We start from the raw sequence: 26,907 nt of genomic DNA, 5'->3' as shown, positions 1-26,907 counted from the left end.
TTGGCAACTCAGTCTCCTGAGTGGCGCAGTGGTCTAAGGCACTGCATCGCAGTGCTAGCTGTGCCACTAGAGATCCTGGTTCGAATCCAGGCTCTGTCGCAGCCGGCCGCGACTGGGAGACTCATGGGCGGCGCACAATTGGCCTAGCGTTGTCCAGGGTAGGGGAGGGAATGGCTGGCAGGGATGTAGCTCAGTTGATAGAGCATGGCGTTTGCAACGCCAGGGTTGTGGGTTCGATTCCCACGGGGGACCAGTTTAAAAAAATAAAAAATAATATTATATATGTATTCACTAACTGTAAGTCGCTCTGGATAAGAGCGTCTGCTAAATGACTAAAATGTCAATGTAAAATGTAACTTTGATGTAAGGCTTGATCACACCTCTAGTGACTACTTCTATCTGTCATGCCCATTGTTCACTAGATATATCAATGTAATTACACACAACACAATGTTGAAAAACAGAATGCTTCCCACCACTAGATCACATAACTAGACGTGAGCTGGACCTGATTCCAACACTGCCACCAATGTAGCAGAAGAAAGTGAAAGCTGCAACAGGGACTCTAACCAGGGCTCATACGTGGCAAAGTGCGCTCTAAAGGCTGTTGCCAGGAAAGCCTAGTAGGCCTCTGGGCAGAGGCAGTAGGCCTGCAATGCTGGCATATGCCTTGTTACCATCGCCTAAGTATATAACATGATTGACATGACCGTAATAATCATCATGAAACGGCCTTGGAAGTGCCATATATGTAAGCCAACAAAATTCATTATTTTACATTAAACTGTTTAACTGCATTGATATGGCTTAATTGATCATAGTCTAGACTCGTCATAGTTGCATATACCATGCAGTTGCACCAGTGGAATTTAAACCAAACAGGTCTTCTGTTTCCCCACATTTATTGATGATTTAATTTCCCATCATGAAAATGTATCCCCATTCCCCAATCAAATACCTTCATTGATACCACACAAAAAAAACAGACAAATACAGCTTTTACTCCAATCTGGCAACCCTCATAACATCTGACATAGCACCAGTATCCCAAAGTATTAAGCAAAAACAAGCATAGAAAAAGCATTGGCCTTAATAATAAAATAAAAAAACGTAAGGCTACTATTATATTATAAGTATGTTGGTGACAACCTGGTTGATTAACAATATTGGTTTGTGAGCACGTTTGTTTTTTGATATAAATACATGTGGCACACAAAAAAAGGCAGTGTAGAACACCATTGCCCAAAATTCATTGCTCCAATACATTTCAAAAGATTGTTCTGACGTTTGCCCCACAAAAATGTATTTTCCTATGAATGAAGTCGCACAAACATGTGTCTTTTCCTACAAATTAAGTCACACAAAAAGATGTGTATTTTCACACGAATTAAGCCACACAAAAACACACAAAAACTGAAATACTTTTTGTACATATATGCACGAATTGAGTGTGAGATTGTGTTGGAAGGACCACTTTCTTTGCCTCAACAACGTTGGTGTCCTTTCACAGGTTGTCTTCCCTTCCCATGATTCTCTCTGAGGTTGTATATTTTAATTGAGTTCAGGACCTTTTTAAGCTGAGATCATCTTTTTTTAATCCTGACCATTGTGTCATATAGTAACTCCTTATCTGTTAATGCAGATAAGCAATGTATTAATGGGTATCAAAAGATCATTTCTGTGCAGTGTTACTACAACAGATGTTCTGTATCCAGTCTTTCAATGTCCGGTATACAGTGGATTATCCAGGACAATGGTTTTGTATTATAACATCTATCTTCTCAAGCCCTTCTGAAGACCACCTTTTAAGGTCAACAGTGGCTTATCCACTTGACAAAGAGATTCATAGAACTCATTCAAGGACAATCAAAGTAGTAATAAAACCCACTTTTGCAGTCCTTCAGATTCAGTGACCCCTCCTCACTCCTCTATTTCCCTGAAAAAGCTGTACATCTGTATTATTACAAGTGACTGCAGAGAGAGTCCCCACCCTGCCCCTCACCACTGTTCCCTCACTTCTCTCCTATCTCTGCTTTGGACCTCTTGGGTGAGCAGAACTACTTAGTGGCGTGGTGTGCTTAGATTAGACCTAACCTCCCGTAAGGTTCTGCAAACTTTTTAAGCCCCTGGAGTGCCTATTTTAGAATTAGCTTATGGTGTGTATATGAGTGCATTAAGGCCCCAATCTTTTCAAACGCAGATGGTTTAAAGCTTGATGAACTGAAATCTCGCTTGTGTAGCTTTACTGCATTGGAAACTCTTTGGAGACGTAAAAACCCACAATCAATTGCAGATGGGGAAACAGGGCCGTCTGCCAGTGTGCTAAAAGTACATGCAAATACGGGCCTCTCCCTTTAAGAGCTCTCGATGTGTGGCTCGTAAACGGAGAGCAGTCGGAGGGAGAGAGAGTGCAGGCAGCACCAACAGCCTGTTTAGGAGGCTGCCTGGCTGCATAGTGAAGGAGCAGCTGGCTGGGCCCATTGGGAGAGACGGTGCTGTGGGGGAAACAGATTTTTACAGTCAAAGGGGATGGGGATTTACGAGTGCTGACCTGTTCTCGCTTCCTTCCCCATCCTCCCCCAAAATCATAGCTTTGCTCCCTGCACCAGAACCTCAAATCAGAGCCACATGGTCATAGAGCACGCTGCATATTGGGAAGTCAGATATTCAAAGAGAAGTCCTAAATCCAAGTCACTTTCCCAGATTCAACAGCCAAGATGAATGGTTGACTCTTCTGTCTCTCCAACCATGTTTTTTTCAGCAGACTTTGGCATTTCATTACGTTTTGGTAGTAATAGTGCAGGGTTTTAAAGATGGGAAGGGGAACAAAGGGAGAAAGGGGAAATCACTCAAGGTGGCATTGTCTCTCCCAACCACAAACCGCAAATTGTGATTACTATAATAACTGTGCCTCCCACTCCTCGGAGCATGGCTCTGTAATGGCTGTCTGCCTGTTTTTATGGTGGCTGGAACTCCAGGTGGCCAACGTGGTCCTGCGCCTAAACTCAGGCTCTGTCCAGGCATGGGGGCATGGGGGCATGGGGGCCCTCTCCCCACCTGCTTGCCTGCCTGCTTGTCTGCCTGCCTGCCTGTCATCAAAGGCCAGCCTGGTTTCAGTCCACCAGCTCGCTTAATGAAGATGCCATCATGCTCAGAAGGGTGCTCTGTAGAGAACAGAATCAATAGGCTGAGCTGAAAGGAGACCAGCATTCTTAGGGGAAGACAAGGAGGGGAAAGAGAGGGAGAGAGGGACACAGGCAGGGGAGGGAGGGAGGCCATGCCCACCAAACGAGTGTAGCAGAATAGAAGAGAACAGAACCATAGCAGCAGAGATATTTATTTACAGACTGGGTGGAGGATGTAAATGGGATAGATCAGGGGGTTCAGTAAATTGCTTCTCTGTGTTTGCAGGAGTATGCCCCATTAAATCGGCGGGGTTTAAATGAGTGGAAATAACTCTGTAAAGCCCATCTTTGATTGATTATGGAAGTTACTAGGTGTTCAAACACAACAGTAAAATGTCTATTGGGATTTTGCACAAAATAGAGCCTTTTATATTCGGCTGCTGGGCCCAAGCCAGAGCGTTATGCTAGAATAGAGCCCAATGCCCCAATGTCTTTTATCAGATCCAAGACCTTGTATTAATACTGAGACTGTAACTTAACTCTGTGACAACTACAGGAATTCTTCACATTAAACAGCACTGACAAATACTCTTTACAGTAATACACTACTTAGGGTTTCTCTTCTGAACCGTCAACAACCCTCCCATCTAGAGACAGCTCAGTATTGTTGAGTTACTTTCCAAACATTTTTGGATGTTTTTCAGAATCTCTGGGCCTGGATGTACTTTAGATAAAAGAATACAAACGTTATCTGTTTCTGATGAGTTTGTTCATAGACTCACACTCTCTTGGAACCCTCCTTTGTGCTGGATGATCGTTCCAATATGTCAGAGCACAAGCCTTGCCAGGAAAAAGTTAAACACCTAGGATTCTAGATAAATAGTCCTCATCACTGTAGCGTTGCAAGGAGCAATCGTTTGGAAAGCTGGAATGCTCCACCATGACTAGAATATTTTACTAGCAGTGATTATCACCATGTCTCCTCGTGGCAGGGACTCTGCTGTTAGCCCTCTCTCTGCTCTGGAGTATCAAGTGGAAAATTATATAATTACTGCAGTAAAGTCGACACGCTACACACATTTTCCCATAGCAGCAGTAACAGTAATGCTTCCATCTTAGATCTCTGTTGTCCTGCTTATTTTTTCCTCAATAGTTATTATTGGTGTGATACAGACATCATGTTCATCATGCTTCAGTCCGGAAGACGTCCCTCTGTCGGAGGAAACCACAATGTTCTGCTTGGAAAGCTTTTATCTTGGCATGTGTTCATCCTCTGTATATGAAGACATGCACTGCCTTTGTCTGTTTGCCCTGCCTGGGATTAGGTTACCAGAGATGGCTACACCGCTTGTTTAATGGAAATGCTATGCACAAAAAAGCATGTGGCATGCAGTCCTGAATATATGTACATCCGTAATGGAATACTTGTGAGTTCCCTGTTGTCACGGATTCTGCCGAGGCTGCTCCTCCTCCTTGTTCGGGCAGGCTTCGGCGTTCGTCGTCCCCGGAGTACTAGCTGCCACCGTTTGATGTTTCGATGTTCGTTTGGTCATGTCTAGTTTAGTGCACCTGTTTCGTATTCTGTCCTGATTATGTCACTTATAAGTTTCCCTGTGTTATGTTTTGGAGTTGTGTGTTGTTGTCCGCCTGTCGATTGTCTGTTGGTTTATGTTGTTTTTACGCATTGCGCGTAGGTTTTCGCCTCCTGTGTTTTGAGGCCATTTCTTTTCTGTATTGTGTATTCAGTCAAGTAAAGCTGTTTGACTTATCCACTGTGTCCTGCGCCTGACTTCACCACCACATCCACAAGTACATCGTGACAGAACAACACACCTATTACTATGGAGTCAGCAGGAGCAGCGGCGGGAACCGAGTCGCTGGAAGATCGGGTCAGCTTCCAGGACGCCAGAATCCACCAACTCGGGTCCGCCATGCAGGAGGTCATGGACACCCTGCGCTGATGGGAGAGAGGAGGTTTGCCCACACCTCCTCCTACCTTACCACCACCATCGGCCAGCCCCACCATACCAGCTCCAGAGTCAAGTGGCATTCGGCTCTCGCTCCCGAGGGCATATGATGGCACCGCAGCCGGGTGTCAGGAGTTCCTCCTTCAAGTGGAGCTCTACCTGGCTACCATACACCCGGCGCCCTCAGGATACGAGAGCGTTTCCGCCCTCATCTGCTGTCTCTCCGGCAAGGCGTTGGAGTGGGCCAATGCTGAATGGAGGGGAATAGACGCCGCCACCATCAGCTACGCGGAGTTCTCCCGCCGTTTCAGGGCTGTGTTCGATCATCCCCCTGAGGGTAAAGCGGCGGGAGAGCGTCTGTTCCACCTTCGACAGGGGAAGAGGAGCGCCCAGGAGTTTGCCCTGGACTTCCGGACTCTAGCGGCGGATGCGGGGTGGAATGAGAGGGCCCTCATCGACCACTATCGGTGTAGCCTGCGTGAGGACGTTCGACGAGAGTTGGCCTGCAGGGACACCAATCTCACCTTCGACCAGCTGGTGGACATGTCAATCTGTCTGGATACCCTGCTGGCCACCCGCGGACGTCCAGAGTTGGGGCCGTCCATTCCATCCTCCAGCACCTCCGAGCCGAGTCCTATGGAGCTCGGGGGTGCTGGCGCTAGAGAGAGGAGGAGGGAGATACCGAGGGAGGCCGTCCCCTGCACCAACTGTGGTCGTAGAGGACACACTGCGGCTAGGTGCTGGGGAGGGTCTCCAGAGGTTCGAGGCAGCAGGTCGCGCACTTGGGAGTCATTCCAGGTGAGTAGGCGCCCACCTCACCCTTTGCTCTCTGTTGTTCACTTTTGTATACCTGTAGTATTTCCTCAGGTTGCATCTCAGTCCCAGCATAAGGCGCTAGTCGATTCAGGCGCAGCTGGGAATTTCATTGATCGTAATTTTTGTATTAAGTTAGGGATTCCCCTTTCCCTATCCATGCCCTAGATAGTCGTCCGTTGGGATCTGGGTTGATTAGGGAGGTCACAGCGCCACTTAAGATGAGGACGCAGGGGGTCATGAAGAGATTATTCAGTTGTATCTGATCGACTCTCCTGCGTATCCCGTGGTACTGGGGCTTCCTCGGTTAATCGCCCATGATCCCACCATTTCGTGGCAACAGAGGGCTCTCAAGGAGTGGTCTAACCAGTGTGTCGGGCGATGTTTAGGTGTTTCCGTAGGGGCGACCACGGTGGAGAGTCCGAACCAAGTGCCCGCAATGCACATTCCCCCCGAGTATGAGGATTTGGCACTCATGTTCAGTAAGACTAGGGCGACGCGTTTGCCACCTCATAGACGGGGAGATTGTGCGATAGATCTCCTGGCGGGTGCGGCACTTCCGCGGAGCCATGTGTATCCCTTGTCTCAAGAGGAGACGCGGCTATGGAGACATACATAGCCGAGTCTCTGAGACAGGGATACATACGGTCCTCCACTTCCCCTGTGTCCTCGAGTTTCTTTTTGTGAAGAAAAAAGGATGGAGGTTTGCGCCCGTGTATTGATTACCGTAATCTCAATCAGATCACAGTTAAATACCGTTATCCTCTGCCTCTGATTGCGAGTATGACGGAATCATTACGCGGGAGCGCGTTTCTTCACAAAACTGGATCTCAGGAGCGCTTACAACTTGGTGCGCATTAGGGAGGGAGATGAATGGAAGACAGCATTTAGTACCACCTCGGGTCATTATGAGTATCTCGTCATGCCATATGGGTTAATGAATGCTCCTTCAGTCTTCCAATCCTTTGTGGACGAGATCTTCCGGGACTTGCATGGGCAGGGTGTGGTCGTGTACATTGACGACATTCTAGTGTACTCATCTACACGAGCCGAGCATGTAGCCCTGGTACGCCGAGTGTTGGGTAGGTTGTTGGAGCATGACTTGTATGCCAAGGCAGAGAAATGTCTGTTTTTCCAGGAGTCCATCTCCTTTTTGGGTTATCGGTTGTCCGCGTCAGGGGTGGAGATGGAAGTTGACCGTGTGTCAGCCGTGCGTAATTGGCAGACTCCAACCACTGTTAAAGAGGTGCAACGGTTTTGGGGTTTTGCCAATTACTACCGGAGGTTTATCCGGGGTTTTGGACAGGTGGCAGCTCCCATCACGTCCCTGCTGAAGGGGGGCCCGGTGCGTTTGCAGTGGTCGGCTGAGGCAGACAGGGCGTTTAATAAACTGAAAAACCTGTTCACCTCGGCTCCGGTGCTGGCGCATCCGGACCCCGCTTTAGTGTTCCAAGTGGAGGTGGACGCGTCAGAGGCCGGTATTGGGGCAGTATTGTCTCAACGCTCAGGCACGCCTCCTAAACTCCGGCCCTGCGCTTTTTATTCAAAAAAGCTCAGCCCGGCGGAACGAAATTATGACGTAGGGGACAGGGAGCTGCTAGCCGTAGTTCAGGCCCTAAAGGTGTGGAGGCATTGGCTTGAGGGGGCTCAACACCCTTTTCTCATTCTGACTGACCATCGTAACCTGGAGTACATCCGGGCAGCTAGGAGACTGAACCCTCGTCAGGCTAGGTGGAACATGTTTCTGACCCGGTTTGTCTTTAAGCTTACGTACATCCCAGGGTCCCAGAACGTTAAGGCAGACACACTGTCCCGGCGGTATGACACAGAGGAGAGGTCCATTGAGCCCACACCCATACTGCCGGAGTCTTGTCTGGTGGCACCGGTGGTGTGGGAGATCGATGCGGAAATCGAGCGGGCGTTACGCACCGACCCTACTCCTCCGGAGTGTCCAGTGGGGCGGACGTGCGTGCCGCTCGAGATCCGTGATCGTCTCATATATTGGGCTCACACGTCGCCCTCCTCTGGACATCCAGGTATTGGCCGGACAGTGCACTGCCTTAGTGTAAAGTACTGGTGGCCAACATTGGCTAGGGACGTGAGGGTTTATGTCTCCTCCTGCTCAGTGTGCGCCCAGTGTAAGGCACCTAGACACCTGCCCAGGGGGAAGTTACAGCCCCTGCCCGTTCCACAACGGCCGTGGTCTCACCTCTTGGTAGACTTTGTCACTGACCTACCTCCCTCCCAGGGGAATACCACCATTCAGGACGTTGTGGATCGGTTCTCTAAGGCCTGTCGTCTCATCCCAATGCCGGGTCTCCCTACTGCCCTACAGACCGCAGAGGCTTTGTTTACCCACGTCTTCCGGCACTACGGGGTTCCCGAGGATATAGTGTCAGATCGAGGTCCCCAATTCACCTCTAGAGTCTGGAGGGCGTTCATGGAACGGTTGGGGGTCTCGGTTAGCCTTACCTCGGGTTTTCATCCTGAGAGTAATGGGCAGGTGGAGAGAGTGAACCAGGATGTGGGCAGGTTTCTGAGATCGTATTGCCAGAACCGGCAGGAGGAGTGGTCGGGTTATATCCCTTGGGCAGAGATTGCCCAGAACTCTCTTCGCCACTCCTCTACTAACCTGACCCCTTTCCAATGTGTGTTAGGGTATCAGCCGGTTCTGGCACCATGGCATCAGAGCCAGATCGAGGCTCCTGCGGTGGATGAGTGGTTTCGGCGCTCGGAGGAGACGTGGAACGCTGCACACGTCCATCTGCAGCGGGCTATCCGTAGACAGAAGGCGAGCGTCGATCTCCACCGCAGTGAGGGTCCAGTGTACGCACCTGGAGATCGAGTCTGCCTAATGATTATCGCATTAACCCCTCGTTCCATGTGTCTCTCCTCAGGCCAGTGGTAGCTGGTCCACTCCAGGACTGTGAGATAAGAGAGACTCCTCCGTCCCCACTGGACATCGAGGGGGCTCCGGCGTACTCAGTCAGGTCCATCGTGGATTCGAGACGTCGGATGGGGGGTCTACAATATCTCGTGGAGTGGGAGGGGTACGGTCCGGAGGAACGGTGCTGGGTGCCTAGGAGGGATATCTTAGATCCCTCCCTCCTGACGGAGTTCCACCGAAACCATCCCACGCGCCATGCTCCGCGTCCTCCTGGCCGTCCCCGAGGCCGGGGTCGGCGCACGGCTGAAGCCGCGCGTCAAGGGGGGGGTACTGTCACGGATTCTGCCGAGGCTGCTCCTCCTCCTTGTTCGGGCAGGCTTCGGCGTTCGTCGTCCCCTGAGTACTAGCTGCCACCGTTTGATGTTTCGATGTTCGTTTGGTCATGTCTAGTTAAGTGCACCTGTTTCGTATTCTGTCCTGATTATGTCACTTATAAGTTTCCCTGTGTTATGTTTTGGAGTTGTGTGTTGTTGTCCGCCTGTCGATTGTCTGTTGGTTTATGTTGTGCTTTAGTGTTTTACGCGTTGCACGTAGGTTTTCGCCTACTGTGTTTTGAGGCCATTTATTTTCTGTATTGTGTATTCAGTCAAGTAAAGCTGTTTGACTTATCCGCTGTGTCCTGCGCCTGACTTCACCACCACATCCACAAGTACACCGTGACACCTGTAGAGTGACTATTTCCCTTATTATGATTGCAAACAAACTCAACTGACAGTGAGATTGAAGAGATGCCTGTGAGTAGTCTAGTCTCCTGACTGGTTACTGTATACCGACCTCTGGGTCTCTGTGAAGAGGATAATGTACAGTGCATTTGGAAAGTATTCAGACCCCTTGACCTTTTCCACATTTTCTTACATTACAGCCTTATTCTGAAATTGATTAAATAGTTTTTTCCCCCTCATCAATCTACACACAATACCCCATAATGACAAAGCAAAACTGTTTTGTAAAAAAACAAAAACAACTGAAATATTACATTTACATAAGTATTCAGACCTTTTACTCAGTACTTTGTTGAAGCACATTTGGCAGCGATTACAGCCTCAAGTCTTCTTGGGTATGACATTACAAGCTTGGCACACCTGTATTTGGGGTGTTTCTCCCATTCTTCTCTACAGATCCTCTCAAGCTCTGTCAGGTTGGATGGGGAGCGTCGCTGCACAGCTATTTTAAGGTCTCTCCAGAGATGTTCAAGGACATTCAGGGACTTCTGTCTTGGCTGTGTGCTTAGGGTCGTTGTCCTGTTGGAAGGTGAACCTTCGCCCCAGTCTGAGGTCCTGAGCGCTCTGGAGCAGGTTTTCATCAAGGATCTCTACTTTACTCCGTTCATCTTTCCTTCGATCGTGACTAGTCTCCCAGTCCCTTCCGCTGAAAAACATCCCCACAGTATGATGCTACCACCACCATGCTTCACTGTAGGGATGGTGCCAGGTTTCCTCCAGATGTGACGCTTGGCATTCAGGCCAAAGAGTTCAATCTTGGTTTCATCAGACCGGACAATCTTGTTTCTCATGGTCAGAGAGTCCTTTAGGTGCCTTTTGGCAAACTCCAAGCAGGCTTTCATGTGCCTTTTACTGAGGAGAGGCTTCCGTCTGGCCACTCTACCATAAAGGCCTGATTGGTGGAGTGCTGCAGAGATGGTTGTCCTTCTGGAAGGTTCTCCCATCTCCACAGAGGAACTCTGGAGCTCTGTCAGAGTGACCATCGGGTTCTTGGTCACCTCCCTGACCAAGGCCCTTCTCCCCCGATTGCTCAGTTTGGCCGTGCGGCCAGCTTTAGGAAGAGTCTTGGTGGTTCCAAACTTCTTCCATTTAAGAATTCCTTAGATCTGTGCCTCGACACAATCCTGTCTCGGAGTTCTACGGACAATTCCTTCGACCTCATGGCTTGGTTTTTGCTCTGACATCCACTGTCAACTATGGGACCTTATACAGACAGGTGTGTGCCTTTCCAAATGATGTACAATCAATTGAATTTAACACAGGTGGACTCCAATTAAGTTGTAGAAACATCTCAAGGATGATCAATGGAAACACGATGCACCTGAGCTCCATTTCGAGTCTCATTGCAAAGGGTCTGAATACTTATGTAAATGTAATATTTATGTTTTCTATTTTTAATACATTTGCAAACATTTCTATATACCTGTTTTTTCTTTGTCATTAGGGGGTGTTTTGTGTAGATTGATGAGGAAAACATTTAATTTAATCAATTTTAGAATAAGGCTGTAACGTAACAAAATGTGAAAAAGGGGAAGGGGTCCGAATACTTTCAGAATGCACTGTATGTTCATGGCAGAATCACAGGCCATCGTAGTGCAAGTGGTCCAGGAGATGAAACTACAGGCTGCCTATTCATTATCTGTAGACACATTTATTTTAAGGCCAACGGCATATGGGGATATAGGCTCTGGGACCTCCCTATTTAGACAGTATCTCATGATTAGTGTCCTCGGATGGAGGCTTCTGTTGGGATCAGAGGATATGTGAGGCAAGGCTGACTCACTGGTGAGAATGAATAGGCCATAAAACGGCCTCTCCATCATCATGTCTTACAGCACACTGGTCTCTGGGAGCTGCTTCGGGCTTTACTCTACAGTACTGAACATGTGTATTTTAATCCAAACCCTATCTGAAAGGCTCCTTTGTGGTGTGGTGGATAGCATCAGCAATTACCAGCATTTTGTTACTACAAAAAATGAACACAGATTTATATATGAGATATTAACCACACACACTCCCCAGATTCCTAGATAATGGTGGGCAGGGCCGAGGGAGGGAGGGTGGGAGGGTTTTCCAGTCAGTGGATTTTCCATGGAGAGCGCGTGCCGGTGGAGCGCTTTATGGCTAGAGCTCTGGGAGCCACTGTGCTGCTGGCTGGGGGCCGTGTGTATGCAGAATGGGACCATGGGCTGAGGCTGGGGCCCGGGGCCCATAAATCCTGGCCTTCCAGCCCCAGACAGCGCTTTTATCTCCTGCATAAGCTTCACTGTGACCCACGGCACCATGCACTAATGTTAATAGATGTATGAGGGTGAGTGGATAGCATGCCCCTCCCTGACCCTTTAGCCTTACTAAAAATAAAGTTTGGGCCTTTGGTTTTGTTAGACTAAAGGCAGCTAACAATCCTACCCATTCAACACGCATTTATGGCTCAACTACTGCTGAAAGGATCTGGCTTATTGCTACACAGTGATTACCACATGTAAATGCTATAATTCTCTATATCTGTCCACCATGACCATGACTCTTGTCCTTGCACTTTCAAACCGTTTATTAGTGTGTATTAAGTTGTCATCCACCAAAAAATATGCGTAAACATAGACTGCAATTGTAAAAATAGAAGGCTGGAAAAAACAAAATGGCGATTGTGTATGGCATACTTGTGGTTCTGGTGATTTTCTCTGGTTTTATGTGCCATACAAAATGGGCTTGCTCCACAATTTGTCCGGAGGAGGAGGATGCGGCCAGGGGAATGATTGCTAGCCAGACACAGACAGACAGTGTCCTCACACCCTGACAGTGTGGGAAGCACAGATTAATAATGGAAATTATACAAAGTCAGTGCTGGAAAGTCCCTTCAAACTATGTATGTGGTTTAGTCAGAGGTGTGCCTTTTCTACATGCAGTACATGTCTGGTCATGATGATACCAACTAACATATCACTATCACTGTTACATAGTTCAGTGAAGTAGGCATCTGTTTGATATCTGTTTGATTAGATTTTATGATACGGATGAATGATTGGCAACTAATCATAGTGACTGAATGTTGTGATGCTGAATTTGTATTTGTTATGCACTTTCCTTCTTTCTCTCAGTGTCTGTATATCTCTTTAAGGAATACCTGGAATAGTATAAAGTAATCCTTCTACCCCCCCCCCCCACCCCTCCCCCACCACCCCCATTTAAAAATACATAAATAAAATGATGTAAATGTACAAATGTAAATCTCTCTCTCTCTCTCTCTCTCTCTCTCTCTCTCTCTCTCTCTCTCTCTCTCTATCTAATCTATCTATCTCTCTGCAGCTCCGTCGACAGTGTCCATCATGCACCAGATTAGTCGTACCGTGGACAGCATCACTCTGTCCTGGTCTCAACCAGACCAGCCCAATGGAGTCATCCTGGATTATGAACTACAGTACTATGAGAAGGTAGGTACCCACTGCACACTACCCATTAACAAACAGTCTGCTCTATCTCACCTCCATGTAAACAGACACACGTAAAGACACCATTGAGTGTGTCAGGCTTTCTTTCATCTCAGCGGGGCTAAATAAGGTATGCATTTGCTGCAAAATATATCTCTCATTTTCTATCACATTGAAATTAAGAATGTCTTCCCCTGTTGGTGTCCAGAACAGCATGTTCACGGTGGCAGGCAGACATACTGTAGCTTCTGAATTGAGCATACAACTTCTGCTCGATCCCTTTCAATTATAATCACGGTCAGTCACTGGGAAAGGAAACTGCTCTCAGCCCTCCAGTCAGGCCACTAGGGATTGATGGAGAGATATTTGTGGTTGAAACAATGGTGTGTTGACTGCCATAAAAATAGTATTCAACAGACAGACTCCTCAGAATCAGCATACTTTCTCACAAGAAACACTCCCACACACAGATACGGACAGAGAAAAGCATACACACACACAAGCACACACAAAGTTCATTGAGCAGTCCTCTGTGACTGCGCGCCACTCTGCTCCACTTTTTAGTTTAATTATTTTCTCAGATGCTGCTGAGGAGAGCTGTCAAAACAATTGTCTCGGCCCCTGCCGTGGCTCAGATCTCACAAATGTGCTCACGCTGCTGATTGGTTGAAGCCTGCAGCCGGCACAGTTTTAGTCTCCTTTTCCAGACAGACCTGTCAGCTTTGTGGAGAGAGAGAAGCGGTGTGGCAATGAAAAGTTACACTGATCGTCAGAACTCACAGCCCAAACAAACTAAGTCTAGCAGACCTGAAACTGCCATCCCTAGGCTGTTGCTTATCATTCTCTATTCATTCTGCTTGGTCAAATAGATACATCAGTGTTAGAAACATTTTAGTCTGTATCCTACTTTGCACATTAGCCTATTTTTATAAGGCACTAAGTTAATGCATGTGTATGGTAATTGTTCTGTGGATGTCACTGATTTGTATTTCTCCCTCGTTCCTTAATGCTCTCTCAGGACCAGACCGAGTACAACTCAACCATCATAAAGAGCCAGACCAACACAGTGGTCATCCGCGGTCTCAAACCAGGGGCAATCTATGTGTTCCTGGTTCGCGCCCGGACCGTGGCCGGATTTGGGCGCTACAGCGGCAAGCTCTACTTCCAAACCATGACTGAAGGTGAGGGTGCAGCCAACATTCCCTCTGCTCAGATAGAGCATAGAGAGATGCAGAGTTATCACATCCCATGCATGGCCCATCAACCCAACATGGACCATTACAACATGGACACAATGACCCAACAGACACAAGGATGTGGATGGGGAAATGGTCTGAGATGCGTTCTGCAAGACAACTCTCCAACAATGTGTACACCCATTGTTCTATTTATGTGGATTTCATTCATTATCTTCTCAGCATGTGCAAGTTATTTTTTTACAAATGAATAAGATAGGTTATGTATGAATGGAGATATTTTCTGTAGTTTACTGTGCTTTATTAGCGGTGGACTAATGTGAGTCACAGATCAGGTTAAAGTGGATTCATCTGTAAAGAAGGACACTGCTGGGCAGACTAGCTTTTCCCCTGGCTCCGCTAATGCTGGATCCTGGCTCCCCTGGCCTGGATAATGTTAGCGACCTGGGTGTTCTCTAAACATCTTATTACCTGCAGTGCCGAGGGCCATCATTAGCCTGATCTCTGCTCTCCTCCACGGCAAGCAGCCAGCACACTGCCAGACAAAGGGGAACCAAACATCGCAATAGGCTGCATACTGTACCACCACCCTGGGACACAACCCATGGCACAACCCTCCCTAGCCTCAGACCTCGGACAGAGCAGTCAGGACCTGAGGTGGTATTGTGTGATTGTGTGCCTACTGCCATGTTTGGCAGCACTCTGGAGGGAAAGGAGCTGGGTCTCTCCCAAACCTGCTCTCTCAGTTCCAGATGAGCGGGCGACCATATTGCTGGCATCTGAACGTGCTCAGTGGGCTTTGGAGAGAGGTCTTGTGCTGCCAGCCAAGATGCCCATTGGTCTCCCCAACCGTCTGTCTGTCTGTCACCCACTGCTAACTCCAAATGCATTCACTCAGATGCCTGGCCCATATGTTTCAGTGTGTGATGGTGTGTTTGTGTCTGTTTGTCTAATCACAGAGGAGTACAACACCAGCATTCAGGAGAAGCTGCCTCTCATCATCGGCTCTGCAGCTGCAGGTCTGGTCTTCCTCATCGCAGTGGTTGTCATCGTCATCGTCTGCAACCGGTGAGTTATTCCTGCTCCAGTCCAGCCAACCAATGCTGCCAGATTAGACACATTCGCTTTAGTGGTTGTTTTCCCACATACTTCGTTACTGTACTTTAATGGGTCCTGTGTTTATAGTTTATAGGCTGGTTGTGTTTAGTGGTCGTTAGCTAGCTGTGGAGTGGGTAGGCCTGGTACATAGACCACACCCCCTCTTTGGGCCAGCGCTATAGCTCTTTGTCTTTTTCCCAGGAGGCGTGGCTTTGAGAGGGCAGACTCGGAGTACACAGACAAGCTGCAGCACTACACCAGCGGCCACAGTGAGTAACCAGCCCTCACTCAGAGTGCCTGTTTGCACCTCCCCCAAAATACACACACTCACACTCACGCTCACACACATACATGCACACACACCTGTCTCCATGGCTACCAGCTCACGCAGCAGTCTCCATGGCTAATGTTCAACCCTCTGCTGCCTCACACACCTGTCTCCATGGCTACCACTTGACACGCTAGTGTCCTTGGCTACCTCCCAACCTTGTGCTTCTTCTCACCTCTCCATTGGTAATCTTCTCTCTTGTTTTCCTCAACTGTCTTAATGCTAGGATTTACCCCTAACACAACACGTGTACAAGTGTGTGTTTGCTGTTGATCTCATTTCATAGTCAACTAATTCCATTGTTGTGGAAATAGCATTTAGCCTTCTTTTAGCTTGTTAAGTCCATGAACACCCTAATACCACACACACCATTTGCCATTGTTGAAAAATTCAAAGGAGATTGTGAAGAAATGGCCTTTATTAAATATTTTGTTTTCCATGTAAAGCACGTTGGCCCAGAGTGCCATGATATAGAAATACATCTTCAAGATGGAGCTCAGGCGCCGTAATTTAAACTAGTTTGGCTCTCCCTTGGAGCTTATGGCTTATCGTGTCCCTCTCCTTCACTCAGCTAAACAGAAATGCTCTGATATATTTCCTCCCTGAGCTTATTTCAGTTGTATTTATTTATATATTTTTCTATTTAGCTCTTCCGCTAGTCGGGCTTATCAATGGAGACAGCTTTCCCATGTGTAATCAATAGTATCAGGTTGCAGTAAATGCTGATGTCACAATTATCCTGGCTGTCCTCCCCCTATATCAGGTGGTCTCTGCCATGCTCTGGTGGGTGGTCTTTGGATCGTTCCATAGTTTGGGAAGAGATAGGAGGTTCTGACTGGGGACTCTTTCTTTGCCTTAAAGGAGAATCTCCATCTGTTCCTAAACATTTCTTCAGTTCAGTCTGCTATGCAGGTTTCATGGCTCTACTATAAGCAGGTATCTCAGCTTCGCTGACTGCCTGTGCATGAACACAATAACCATTAAAAAAGCCTCAGGCCAAATGTGGAAGTGAGAGTCCGAATAATCGGATTTGAAACCTGAGACACTTAAGTCCCTGAACACTTAAAGGCCACCTTAAGCCAATTTACCTAGCATCAGAGCTTAAGAGAGACACTTTATTTTCTAGAGCAGAGAGCGATACTGATATAGTGTCTGGCTGTCTCTCCTGGGTGTTAATGTTCTGCTATGACTCTCTGGAGTTGATACATACATTAACCTGCCTTATCACTGCCAAAGACTCACTGGAAATGCCATGTCATTGCCCATTGATTATTATAGTCCTGAGGACCCAAGCCAAACCTACCATTCCTCTACCTTGTACTAACACTAACCTTTCTGACTCATAATAATACACTGCATTGGCTACTTGTTAAAGACGGACAGAGTTTGTTTGTTTGTGTCAGAATAAAAAATTATATCGGCCTCTTCTTTTTCCAAGTGACTCCAGGAATGAAGATATATATTGATCCGTTTACATATGAGGACCCCAACGAGGCAGTGAGGGAGTTTGCTAAGGAGATTGACACTTCCTATGTGAAGATTGAGCAAGTCATTGGCGCAGGTAAAGAGAAAGGCCAGTCATTTTTTACAAAATATATATTTTGAATGCTGTCTGTATTCCAATGAATAATATTTTGCCTCATCATTTTAATGTTTGTAACCTCTGTCAGACATCTCCTATCATTAACTGTCGCTCTGCCTCTATGTTGTGTCTTGTAGGAGAGTTCGGGGAGGTGTGCAGTGGGAACCTGAGGCTCCCAGGAAAGAGGGAGATGTTTGTGGCCATCAAGACGCTGAAGTCGGGCTACACGGAGAAGCAGAGGCGGGACTTCCTGTCTGAGGCATCCATCATGGGTCAGTTTGACCACCCCAATGTGATCCACCTGGAGGGTGTGGTCACCAAGAGCGCCCCTGTTATGATCATCACTGAGTTCATGGAGAACGGATCACTGGACTCCTTCCTCAGAGTGAGTTATGCTGTGTGTGTCTCTGAGTCAAATATTAACACTAATGGCTATGCAGATAAACAGGTAGACACACAGACATGCAGGCACACACAAGCACACAGGCACATACGCACACACACTCTGGGAAATGACTGTTAAATACACACACTAATGCTAACCCATCTAGGTTAAAGTGAACATTAACATGCAGAACATTAATCATGTCATTTACTTAGTATAGTGTCCACCACAAGTCCTTAGAGAGATCCTTCTCTACCCAATCAAATCAAATCAAATCAAATGTTATTGGCCACATGCGCCGAATACAACAGGTGCAGACATTACAGTGAAATGCTTACTTACAGCCCTTAACCAACAGTGCATTTATTTTTAACAAAAAAGTAAAAATAAAACAACAACAAAAAAAGTGTTGAGAAAAAAAGAGCAGAAGTAAAATAAAATAACAGTAGGGAGGCTATACAGTGGGGGAAAAAAGTATTTAGTCAGCCACCAATTGTGCAAGTTCTCCCACTTAAAAAGATGAGAGAGGCCTGTAATTTTCATCATAGGTACACGTCAACTATGACAGACAAAATGAGAAAAAAAATCCAGAAAATCACATTGAAGGATTTTTTATGAATTTATTTGCAAATTATGGTGGAAAATAAGTATTTGGTCAATAACAAAAGTTTCTCAATACTTTGTTATATACCCTTTGTTGGCAATGACACAGGTCAAACGTTTTCTGTAAGTCTTCACAAGGTTTTCACACACTGTTGTGGTATTTTGGCCCATTCCTCCATGCAGATCTCCTCTAGAGCAGTGATGTTTTGGGGCTGTCGCTGGGCAACACGGACTTTCAACTCCCTCCAAAGATTTTCTATGGGGTTGAGATCTGGAGACTGGCTAGGCCACTCCAGGACCTTGAAATGCTTCTTACGAAGCCACTCCTTCGTTGCCCGGGCGGTGTGTTTGGGATCATTGTCATGCTGAAAGACCCAGCCACGTTTCATCTTCAATGCCCTTACTGATGGAAGGAGGTTTTCACTCAAAATCTCACGATACATGGCCCCATTCATTCTTTCCTTTACACGGATCAGTCGTCCTGGTCCCTTTGCAGAAAAACAGCCCCAAAGCATGATGCTTCCACCCCCATGCTTCACAGTAGGTATGGTGTTCTTTGGATGCAACTCAGCATTCTTTGTCCTCCAAACACGACGAGTTGAGTTTTTACCAAAAAGTTCTATTTTGGTTTCATCTGACCATATGACATTCTCCCAATCCTCTTCTGGATCAACCAAATGCACTCTAGCAAACTTCAGACGGGCCTGGACATGTACTGGCTTAAGCAAGGGGACACATCTGGCACTGTAGGATTTGAGTCCCTGGTGGCGTAGTGTGTTACTGATGGTAGGCTTTGTTACTTTGGTCCCAGCTCTCTGCAGGTTATTCACTAGGTCCCCCCGTGTGGTTCTGGGATTTTTGCTCACCGTTCTTGTGATCATTTTGACCCCACGGGGTGAGATCTTGCGTGGAGCCCCAGATCGAGGGTGATTATCAGTGGTCTTGTATGTCTTCCATTTCCTAATAATTGCTCCCACAGTTGATTTCCTCAAACCAAGCTGCTTACCTATTGCAGATTCAGTCTTCCCAGCCTGGTGCAGGTCTACAATTTTGTTTCTGGTGTCCTTTGACAGCTCTTTGGTCTTGGCCATAGTGGAGTTTGGAGTGTGACTGTTTGAGGTTGTGGACAAGTGTATTTTATACTGATAACAAGTTCAAACAGGTGCCATTAATACAGGTAACGAGTGGAGGACAGAGGAGCCTCTTAAAGAATAAGTTACAGGTCTGTGAGAGCCAGAAATCTTGCTTGTTTGTAGGTGACCAAATACTTATTTTCCACCATAATTTGCAAATAAATTCATAAAAAATCCTACAATGTGATTTTCTGGAGAAAAAAAATCTAAATTTGTCTGTCATAGTTGACGTGTACCTATGATGAAAATTACAGGCCTCTCTCATCTTTTTAAGTGGGAGAACTTGCACAATTGGTGGCTGACTAAATACTTTTTTTCCCCCACTGTATATACAGGGGGGTACCGGTGCAGAGTCAATGTGCGGGGGCACCGGCTAGTTGAGGTAGTTGAAGTAATATGTACATGTGGGTAGAGTTAAAGTGACTATGCATAAATAATTAACAGAGTAGCAGCAGCGTAAAAGGATGGGGTGGGGGGGTGGGGCAGTGCAAATAGTCCAGGTAGCCATGATTAGCTGTTCAGGAGTCTTATGGCTTGGGGGTAGAAGCTGTTGAGAAGTCTTTTGGACCTAGACTTGGCACTCCGGTACCGCTTGCCGTGCGGTAGCAGAGAGAACAGTCTATGACTAGGGTGGCTGGAGTCTTTGACAATTTTGAGGGCCTTCCTCTGACACCGCCTGGTATAGAGGTCCTGGGTGGCAGGAAGCTTGGCCCCAGTGATGTACTGGGCCGTACGCACTACCCTCTGTAGTGCCTTGCGGTCGGAGGCCAAGCAGTTGCCATACCAGGCGGTGATGCAACCAGTCAGGATGCTCTCGATGGTGCAGCTGTAGAACAATCAAGCTGCAGTATTAATGCTCCCTGAGTGTCTGTCTAGTCCAATTATTGATTTATACTCTGCTGCAACTTGCGCTGGCTGTTATTCAGCATTTCACCTTGATCTCCATGTTTGACTACAGTAAAATGATCTATGTACAGTAGCTCACTATAGGCGCTGGTGAGGAAGAGAGTCCAGCAGTTCAGTACAGTTAGTCATGCTCTCATTTTGTATTTATCATACTAGCACACATTCACTCCTCCTGTTTGAGTCACAGAAAAGGACAAGAACCTATGAATTTATAGTACTTTCTACTTATGCCACAAAAAGTTATTTGCCATCTTAACATTCAGTCAAACAAATTGTATGTAATGCAAAACTCAGAAAATACATTCCAGATATCTAACCTCACCTCATCCCTTGGGAGGGTTTCAAATGATTAGCGCTGTAAGAAGAAAACATGTCAGCTTTCAGAGAATGAAGTTGGCTTGTAGGTGAGAGACTGCTGTCTCCTGTCAGCCAGTCCTGTGCCGTCTGTCTGTAGCATTTCAGCTGAACGGGAGCATGTTTTTCCTAATGTGACTGGGTGTCCACAAGCTTTCATCTCCTCTAATTGGACTCATTGTGGGTTTGAAGTGAGTGGGAATAAACTGAGTGGGAAAGAGCTAGTGACTAATGGAAATTGGACATGTCTGATCTTCACAAAAATATATGATTGATTTTATTCTCATTAGATTTACTCCACTTTAAATCAATTGTGAGTGAATTATTAAATATGGAAACATATCAATTCAATAAGGGCCAAGGGTTTCATGTTTGATATAAATCACTATGTTTATGTTTGGAAATGTCTGATGTTTCTACTGTGTCTATGTGGATAACACCTCCCTCCACCACCTCTGTCATAGCCTTAGTTGTCACTCATCACATTGTCAATGTTTACCTCTGCATAGATCATACTGAGTAAGGCTTTCAAGACTCAGGGCAGAAAGCACACTGACGAGAATCAGCTCTGAGCTATGGGAGGATATTATAAACCTGAGACGTAAACTCTTCCTCTATGGATCAAAATATACATCAAAATCCTCCCTTTAAAAAAGGAGCCAGCCACCCTCCTGTCAGCAGACTGCTGCTCTGTCTACTGCTGGAGAAGCAAAATATGAACTTTATTAGCATTCTGCTTCAGACCTCCGAGACACTGTGTGCCAAGTCACTCTTGAATTTGATGGGTTGTGTGTGTCTGTGTCTGTGTGTCTCTTTGTGTTAAGCATATTTGACAGCACATTGTCTTCCAAACAACACAGCATCACTGTGGCACCTCACTGTGACAGCTTATGACAACATTTTCTGAACGCGTCAGCGCTTTAGAACATGGCGCTCTGTGAAAGAGGATGGAGCAGCAGGGGAGACCACCTTAGATAGGAACTGTCAGCTGAAGGATCAGCTCCCCTAAAGCACCTGGTGCAGCCCTCGCTTCTATGACGCATCGACAAGGGAGAAGGGGAGCGAGAACACGAGAAGAATAGATGGATGGAGACAACAACAGGCAGAGAAAGTAGCAAAAGTTGGGGACCATGTAACGATCAGAAAGAAATGGCACATCCATATCAAAGCTTTCTTCAGAAACATTATCTCTACCATTATGATTAGAATTGGGGTTGAATCATAAATTGCATGTATTAGCCTTAAAAGATAGAAACGATGTCTCTCTCTATCTGCTAACCTGATCCAAATGACTTTGGTGGAAGAATCTTCCCAATTAAAGTATATGCAAACACAGTGCAGGGATGCAGGGATTATGAGGAGCTGTGTATTTGTGAGAGAATTCAGCCTCATGAATAATGCATAAGACTTCATTGCTGTGGTGCATGAGGTGCATGAGGAGCTGGTGGACGTGAGGAGAAGTCCTTGCTCTGCTAATGAGCAGCAAAGAGTTTGGAGGAGACACAGAGACACAGGCTAGAGGATCTGGCTAACCATAGACAGCGAAAATGCCTAGAGGAATACACAGCTGGGCCTAGTCCGTCTGTGGTCCATCTGTGTCCCCACACCACCCCACCCCATCCCTGGGCCATGATACTGGGCCTGTCAGTCCACACTCATGCTCTTTCATCTTTCGTCATGATCCTCCCGGATATTCCCTAGTTGATCTCTGGTCCTCGTGGTGGGTGGTGAGGGTGCAGGTGTGCGCAGATTGAGGCACAGCTGCAGGCCAGATCCAGACACTCCCCATGTATGGGGTAAAGCCTTGGCCAATCCAGGGAGGAGAACAGCTGCAGCCTGCCAGACCGAGCCCAGCCCAGCCTATAGCTATATCTATTCAATCATAGCCCACAGAGGGAAGTCTCAGACCTGGGGATGTATCATATTGTGATCTAATGTGTTCCTTTTATTTTGCAGCAAAACGACGGCCAGTTCACAGTGATCCAGTTGGTGGGCATGCTGCGTGGCATCGCCTCAGGCATGAAGTACCTGGCCGACATGAACTACGTCCACCGCGACTTGGCCGCACGCAACATCCTGGTCAACAGCAACCTGGTCTGCAAGGTGTCTGACTTCGGCCTGTCCCGATTCCTGGAGGACGACACGTCAGACCCCACCTACACCAGTGCCCTGGTGAGTACCATGACGTCACCGCAAACACCGCACACATACACATGTGCGCACATCCACACTTGCACGCACGCACACACACAGACACACACACACACCTCACACACCACATTCCCCATCATAACAAAGGCCCCTCACTTGTCCCTCTCCTCCCCTTTTACAGGATCCCATGTCACACACATCCACTCCCAGGAGTTTAGTTATATCCATCTCACAGTTTGGATTACAGAGTATTGTTGCTGTGAATAATCTCTCTCTGCAGAGCCAGGACACTGGGACGATCAGGTTTCTGTCTCACTTCCCTCTATAAGGTTGTTCCCTCATTGTGTTGTGTTTCTCAGGGAGGGAAGATCCCTATCCGATGGACAGCCCCTGAAGCCATCCAGTACAGGAAGTTCACGTCCGCCAGTGATGTTTGGAGCTACGGCATCGTCATGTGGGAAGTCATGTCCTATGGAGAGAGACCTTACTGGGACATGACCAATCAAGACGTATGTATTTATAGACCTTTATATATATGAATATCATTAGTCAAACAGAACCACTCTAAACATGGCATCAAATGTTTAAAAATAAATTCTAACAACGTCTGATTATATACAGGAGACAGTGGTTCCTGAATGTTCTTACCTCTCTGTGAACCCCCATTTTGTCATGGTGGTTCTCTTCCCCCTGGCTAAACAGCAGCTTTCAAACCTGGGTTTAATATGAAAGCCCCCTAGTTACCACAGAGATGATTTGGAATGCAAGGCAATGCTCCACAGACTATTCCTGCTCTTGACTGGAGCCTCCGTTTCCAGGCTCCCTCTGGGTGGCGGAGAAGAGAGCAAATTATGGGGAGAGAGATAATGAAAATAGTTTCAAATTGAAAGTGTGAACGCTAATGCGCTAAGAGGGACTGTGGAGCTCAACGGTTATCTTATTAGGGGCTCTAGATAGTGTTTCTACTCCATCGGGGTCTTGGTTGGGAGGGAGGCCTCTGAATGAGATTAATCTGGGCCTGAATGGAGCTCCGTAATGGTGGTAATAATGAGCAAGGGATCGTGGGTCCTTGTCAGAACCCTCCTCTGGGCCGGTCGTTCCCCACTCCTAGCTAGGAGTCACCTCCCTGATCCCTCCCCCATTATTTTACATTTACATTTTAGTAATTTAGCAGACACTCTTATCCAGAGCTACTTACAGTCCCCCCCACACCCTCTCCCACCACCAACAACACCACTGGCCACTCTCAGTCTTAGACTTTTTTGGCATAACAATGACCATAGAGTTGGCAAAACAGAATAAATAGATATGGGACCAGGCTCTAACTTAGATATTTGTATGGCAAGAACATTACTGTACGCAGTTTCTAAAGGCTCTTGATGCCAGACTGACTAAGATTAAATCACTGCTGGCACAGTCTGCATGGATGTGGGGAGCCATTGGTATTAGGCTGATAATTTACTGTGATGCTTAACTGGTACAGTAAGTATGAAGCCAAGACAAAACCTTTTCAAAATGATAATTATTGTTAATGCAATAATGCTTGCAGGATTATGTTTGTGTGTGAACATATGTGTTGCAGTTTCGACTTGTATAACACTGTTATGGTTTTATCTTTCAGTGCATACTGTATTTCAAGAACATAGTTCTCATTTGAAATCACAGGAATATTAATCAACATGTTAGCCAAATAGCACTCTGGTCATAGAAGAAGTAGCTTGTGAGAATTGTGAGAGGATGCTCTCCAATAGGATTTCTGTCTCTCTCCTCTCCCTTCTCCTCCTTTTAGAGCCTCATAGCAACCCTTAGAGATCTGTGTCTCCCCCTGCAGGTGATCAATGCCATAGAGCAGGACTACCGGCTGCCCCCTCCCATGGACTGCCCCTCGGCCCTGCACCAGCTCATGCTTGACTGCTGGCAGAAGGACCGTAACAACCGGCCCAAGTTCAGCCAAATTGTCAACAACCTGGACAAGATGATCCGCAACCCCAACAGTCTGAAGGCCATGACCCCGCTGTCTTCAGGGTGAGTGAAACACTTAGCATGCTCTCCTTAGATCTCCGTCAGTTCATCTGTGAGTTTATCTTTCTATTAGTCTGTCACTACATGTCTGTCTGTATGTCTGTCTGTGTATTAGTGTGTTTGAGACTAGTGTTCCTCTCTCTCTACTGGCCAGTCTTCACAGTATTCAGCACTGGGCTACAGTATTACTTTACTATTTCCATAGATACTGTATAATCCAAAAGGATTTAATGCATCTAACCTCAAAGATGGGAAAACACTTTGACATTTCAAAGGACATGATTCCTTCAATGTTTTCAATTTATTTATACCAAACATTGTGTCTCCTGTTTCTTTTGGCGCCAAGTGGTTATGTAAATAAAACCCATTTGGTTTGATAGATCAAGTCATTTCCATGAATGCTTTAGGCAAATCATGATTTGAAACAGTTACACAATTTCAAAACAAAACATTTCCAAGAACATTTTCTCTGGGTGTCAGTTTCCTATGAATGTAAAAATATACTGAATGTCATATATCCTACTCTATATTTACATTTTTGGTGGTGTGTGGAATAGAGACACTGTGTGGATACTGGCACTAAGCCTGCCACTCCATTTGGAAATATAATTTTCTTAAAAATCGATTAGGAAAATGGCCACGGTTACTTTATTTTGTCCTTAAGGCTAGCTTATTGACTCATCTGTTTTAGGCCATCCACTATTGTGTACTGTACTGATTGCCATCATAGAGGTGAGAGAGTTATGACACTGTCTCTAAAGCTGTGTTAGACTCTTTGTGTCTGTGACCCCCTCCAGTGTCCATCTTCCTCTCCTGGACCGCAGTGTTCCAGACTTCTCCAGCTTCAGTACTGTGGACGAGTGGCTGGATGCCATCAAGATGGGCCAGTACAAAGACAACTTTGCCAACGCTGACTTCACCAGCTTTGATGTGGTTTCCCAGATGACCATGGAGTAAGTGCTGATCCCAGACCGGTGTTTCTGATAAGGATGAGGATGAGGTGGGCTATTCCTTGACAGTATCATACCTTAAAGCCTGGATGACTGCCAGGCTCAGCCCCTGGCTCATCATAAATCTGCCTCTCACTGTATGTCATTAGGAGATAATAACAGTGCAGCATAACTGCTCTGAGCTAGAACAGAGCGTACAAACTCTGGCCATGTGGCTGACAGGTTTCTTATACAACAGTTTAAAGAAAGAAGAGATATAGGAGAATGAACAGGCATGGTGATGTTTAGGAATACATTCCTGCCTCTGTAGACTTAATAAAGACATCTATTAGCAGATAGACTCATTCATATGTCTGTTTAGTAAATAACTAAGACACACATTGCTCTGCTCATTGTCTCTTATCTCTACATCTCTTAATATCCTCCTGAAGTCATGTCGGATATCTAAGCAACACAATTCTGTTTTCAAATTATTTTCCACCCGCCACACTGGTTACAATACTTTAAAAAACAAGGCACATCAGTCCATAGGGTTAGGATTAGGAAACAAAGACATTCCATTGTCTCCTGAATGGAAGAAGTTTTTCAACAAACAGAGTAAGTACTGTAAGCAGTCTGACATTCCATTGTCTGGGACTGAATTAGGAATTTGGCAGACTGGGGCCCAGAATTTAGCCTTGATCTAACTTGTTGATTTTACCTTGGCTTATGCCATGTGCAATAAAACCTTTTGTGTCGTCTGTGATGGCTTCCTCCTGACTCCTGTGGTTGTGTCTCCTGCCACAGTGACATCCTGAGTGTGGGCGTGACGTTAGCAGGCCACCAGAAGAAGGTCCTGAACAGTGTACAGATGATGCGCGCCTCCATGAACCAGATCCAGTCTGTGGAAGTTTGACCATCCAGAGTGGAGAGGAGAGGAGAGGAGAGGAGAGGAGAGGAGAGGAGAGGAGAGGAGAGGAGAGGAGAGGAGAGGAGAGGAGAGGAGAGGAGAGGAGAGGAGAGGAGAGGTGAGGAGAGGAGAGGAGAGGAGAGGAGAGTCCCCTTTTTCAATCCCTCTCCTGTCCTCCTCTATTCCCTCATCCAAAGTCCCCATAACCTTTCGGAATCAGCTCTTGAGGTTTGTGGCCAGCATGTCTACATGACCAGACACCAATCAATGTGGCCCACAATGGTCCATCTTGGAACCAGGATCATGAG

The 26,907-nt window shown here is 46.6% G+C and overlaps 1 protein-coding gene across 3 annotated transcripts in view; it reads left to right on the top strand.

The window, feature by feature from the left end:
• The window catches only part of LOC121575371 (ephrin type-B receptor 2-like), a 142,343-nt gene extending 115,699 nt beyond the window's left edge, over window positions 1–26,644 (top strand). The window contains exons 6-16 of one of the 3 annotated variants that reach the window (XM_041888430.2): window positions 12,881–13,005; window positions 14,021–14,183; window positions 15,158–15,266; window positions 15,501–15,565; window positions 17,072–17,185; window positions 17,344–17,591; window positions 22,544–22,759; window positions 23,098–23,247; window positions 24,528–24,763; window positions 25,558–25,713; window positions 26,497–26,644. In XM_041888430.2, the coding sequence (XP_041744364.1) occupies window positions 12,881–13,005; window positions 14,021–14,183; window positions 15,158–15,266; window positions 15,501–15,565; window positions 17,072–17,185; window positions 17,344–17,591; window positions 22,544–22,759; window positions 23,098–23,247; window positions 24,528–24,763; window positions 25,558–25,713; window positions 26,497–26,605 (1,691 nt within the window). In that variant the 3' untranslated portion in view covers window positions 26,606–26,644. Of the gene's footprint in view, window positions 1–12,880; window positions 13,006–14,020; window positions 14,184–15,157; window positions 15,267–15,500; window positions 15,566–17,062; window positions 17,186–17,343; window positions 17,592–22,543; window positions 22,760–23,097; window positions 23,248–24,527; window positions 24,764–25,557; window positions 25,714–26,496 lie in introns of all 3 variants that reach the window. The other 2 variants (XM_041888431.2, XM_041888429.2) reach the window with 2 other exon arrangements.
• Window positions 26,645–26,907: the final 263 nt, after the last annotated feature.

Source organism: Coregonus clupeaformis, chromosome 10 (assembly GCF_020615455.1).
Source record: "Coregonus clupeaformis isolate EN_2021a chromosome 10, ASM2061545v1, whole genome shotgun sequence".
NCBI lineage: Eukaryota > Metazoa > Chordata > Actinopteri > Salmoniformes > Salmonidae > Coregonus > Coregonus clupeaformis.
Note: the sequence above shows the minus strand (reverse complement) of the source record. Positions and strands in the feature narration are given on the sequence as shown.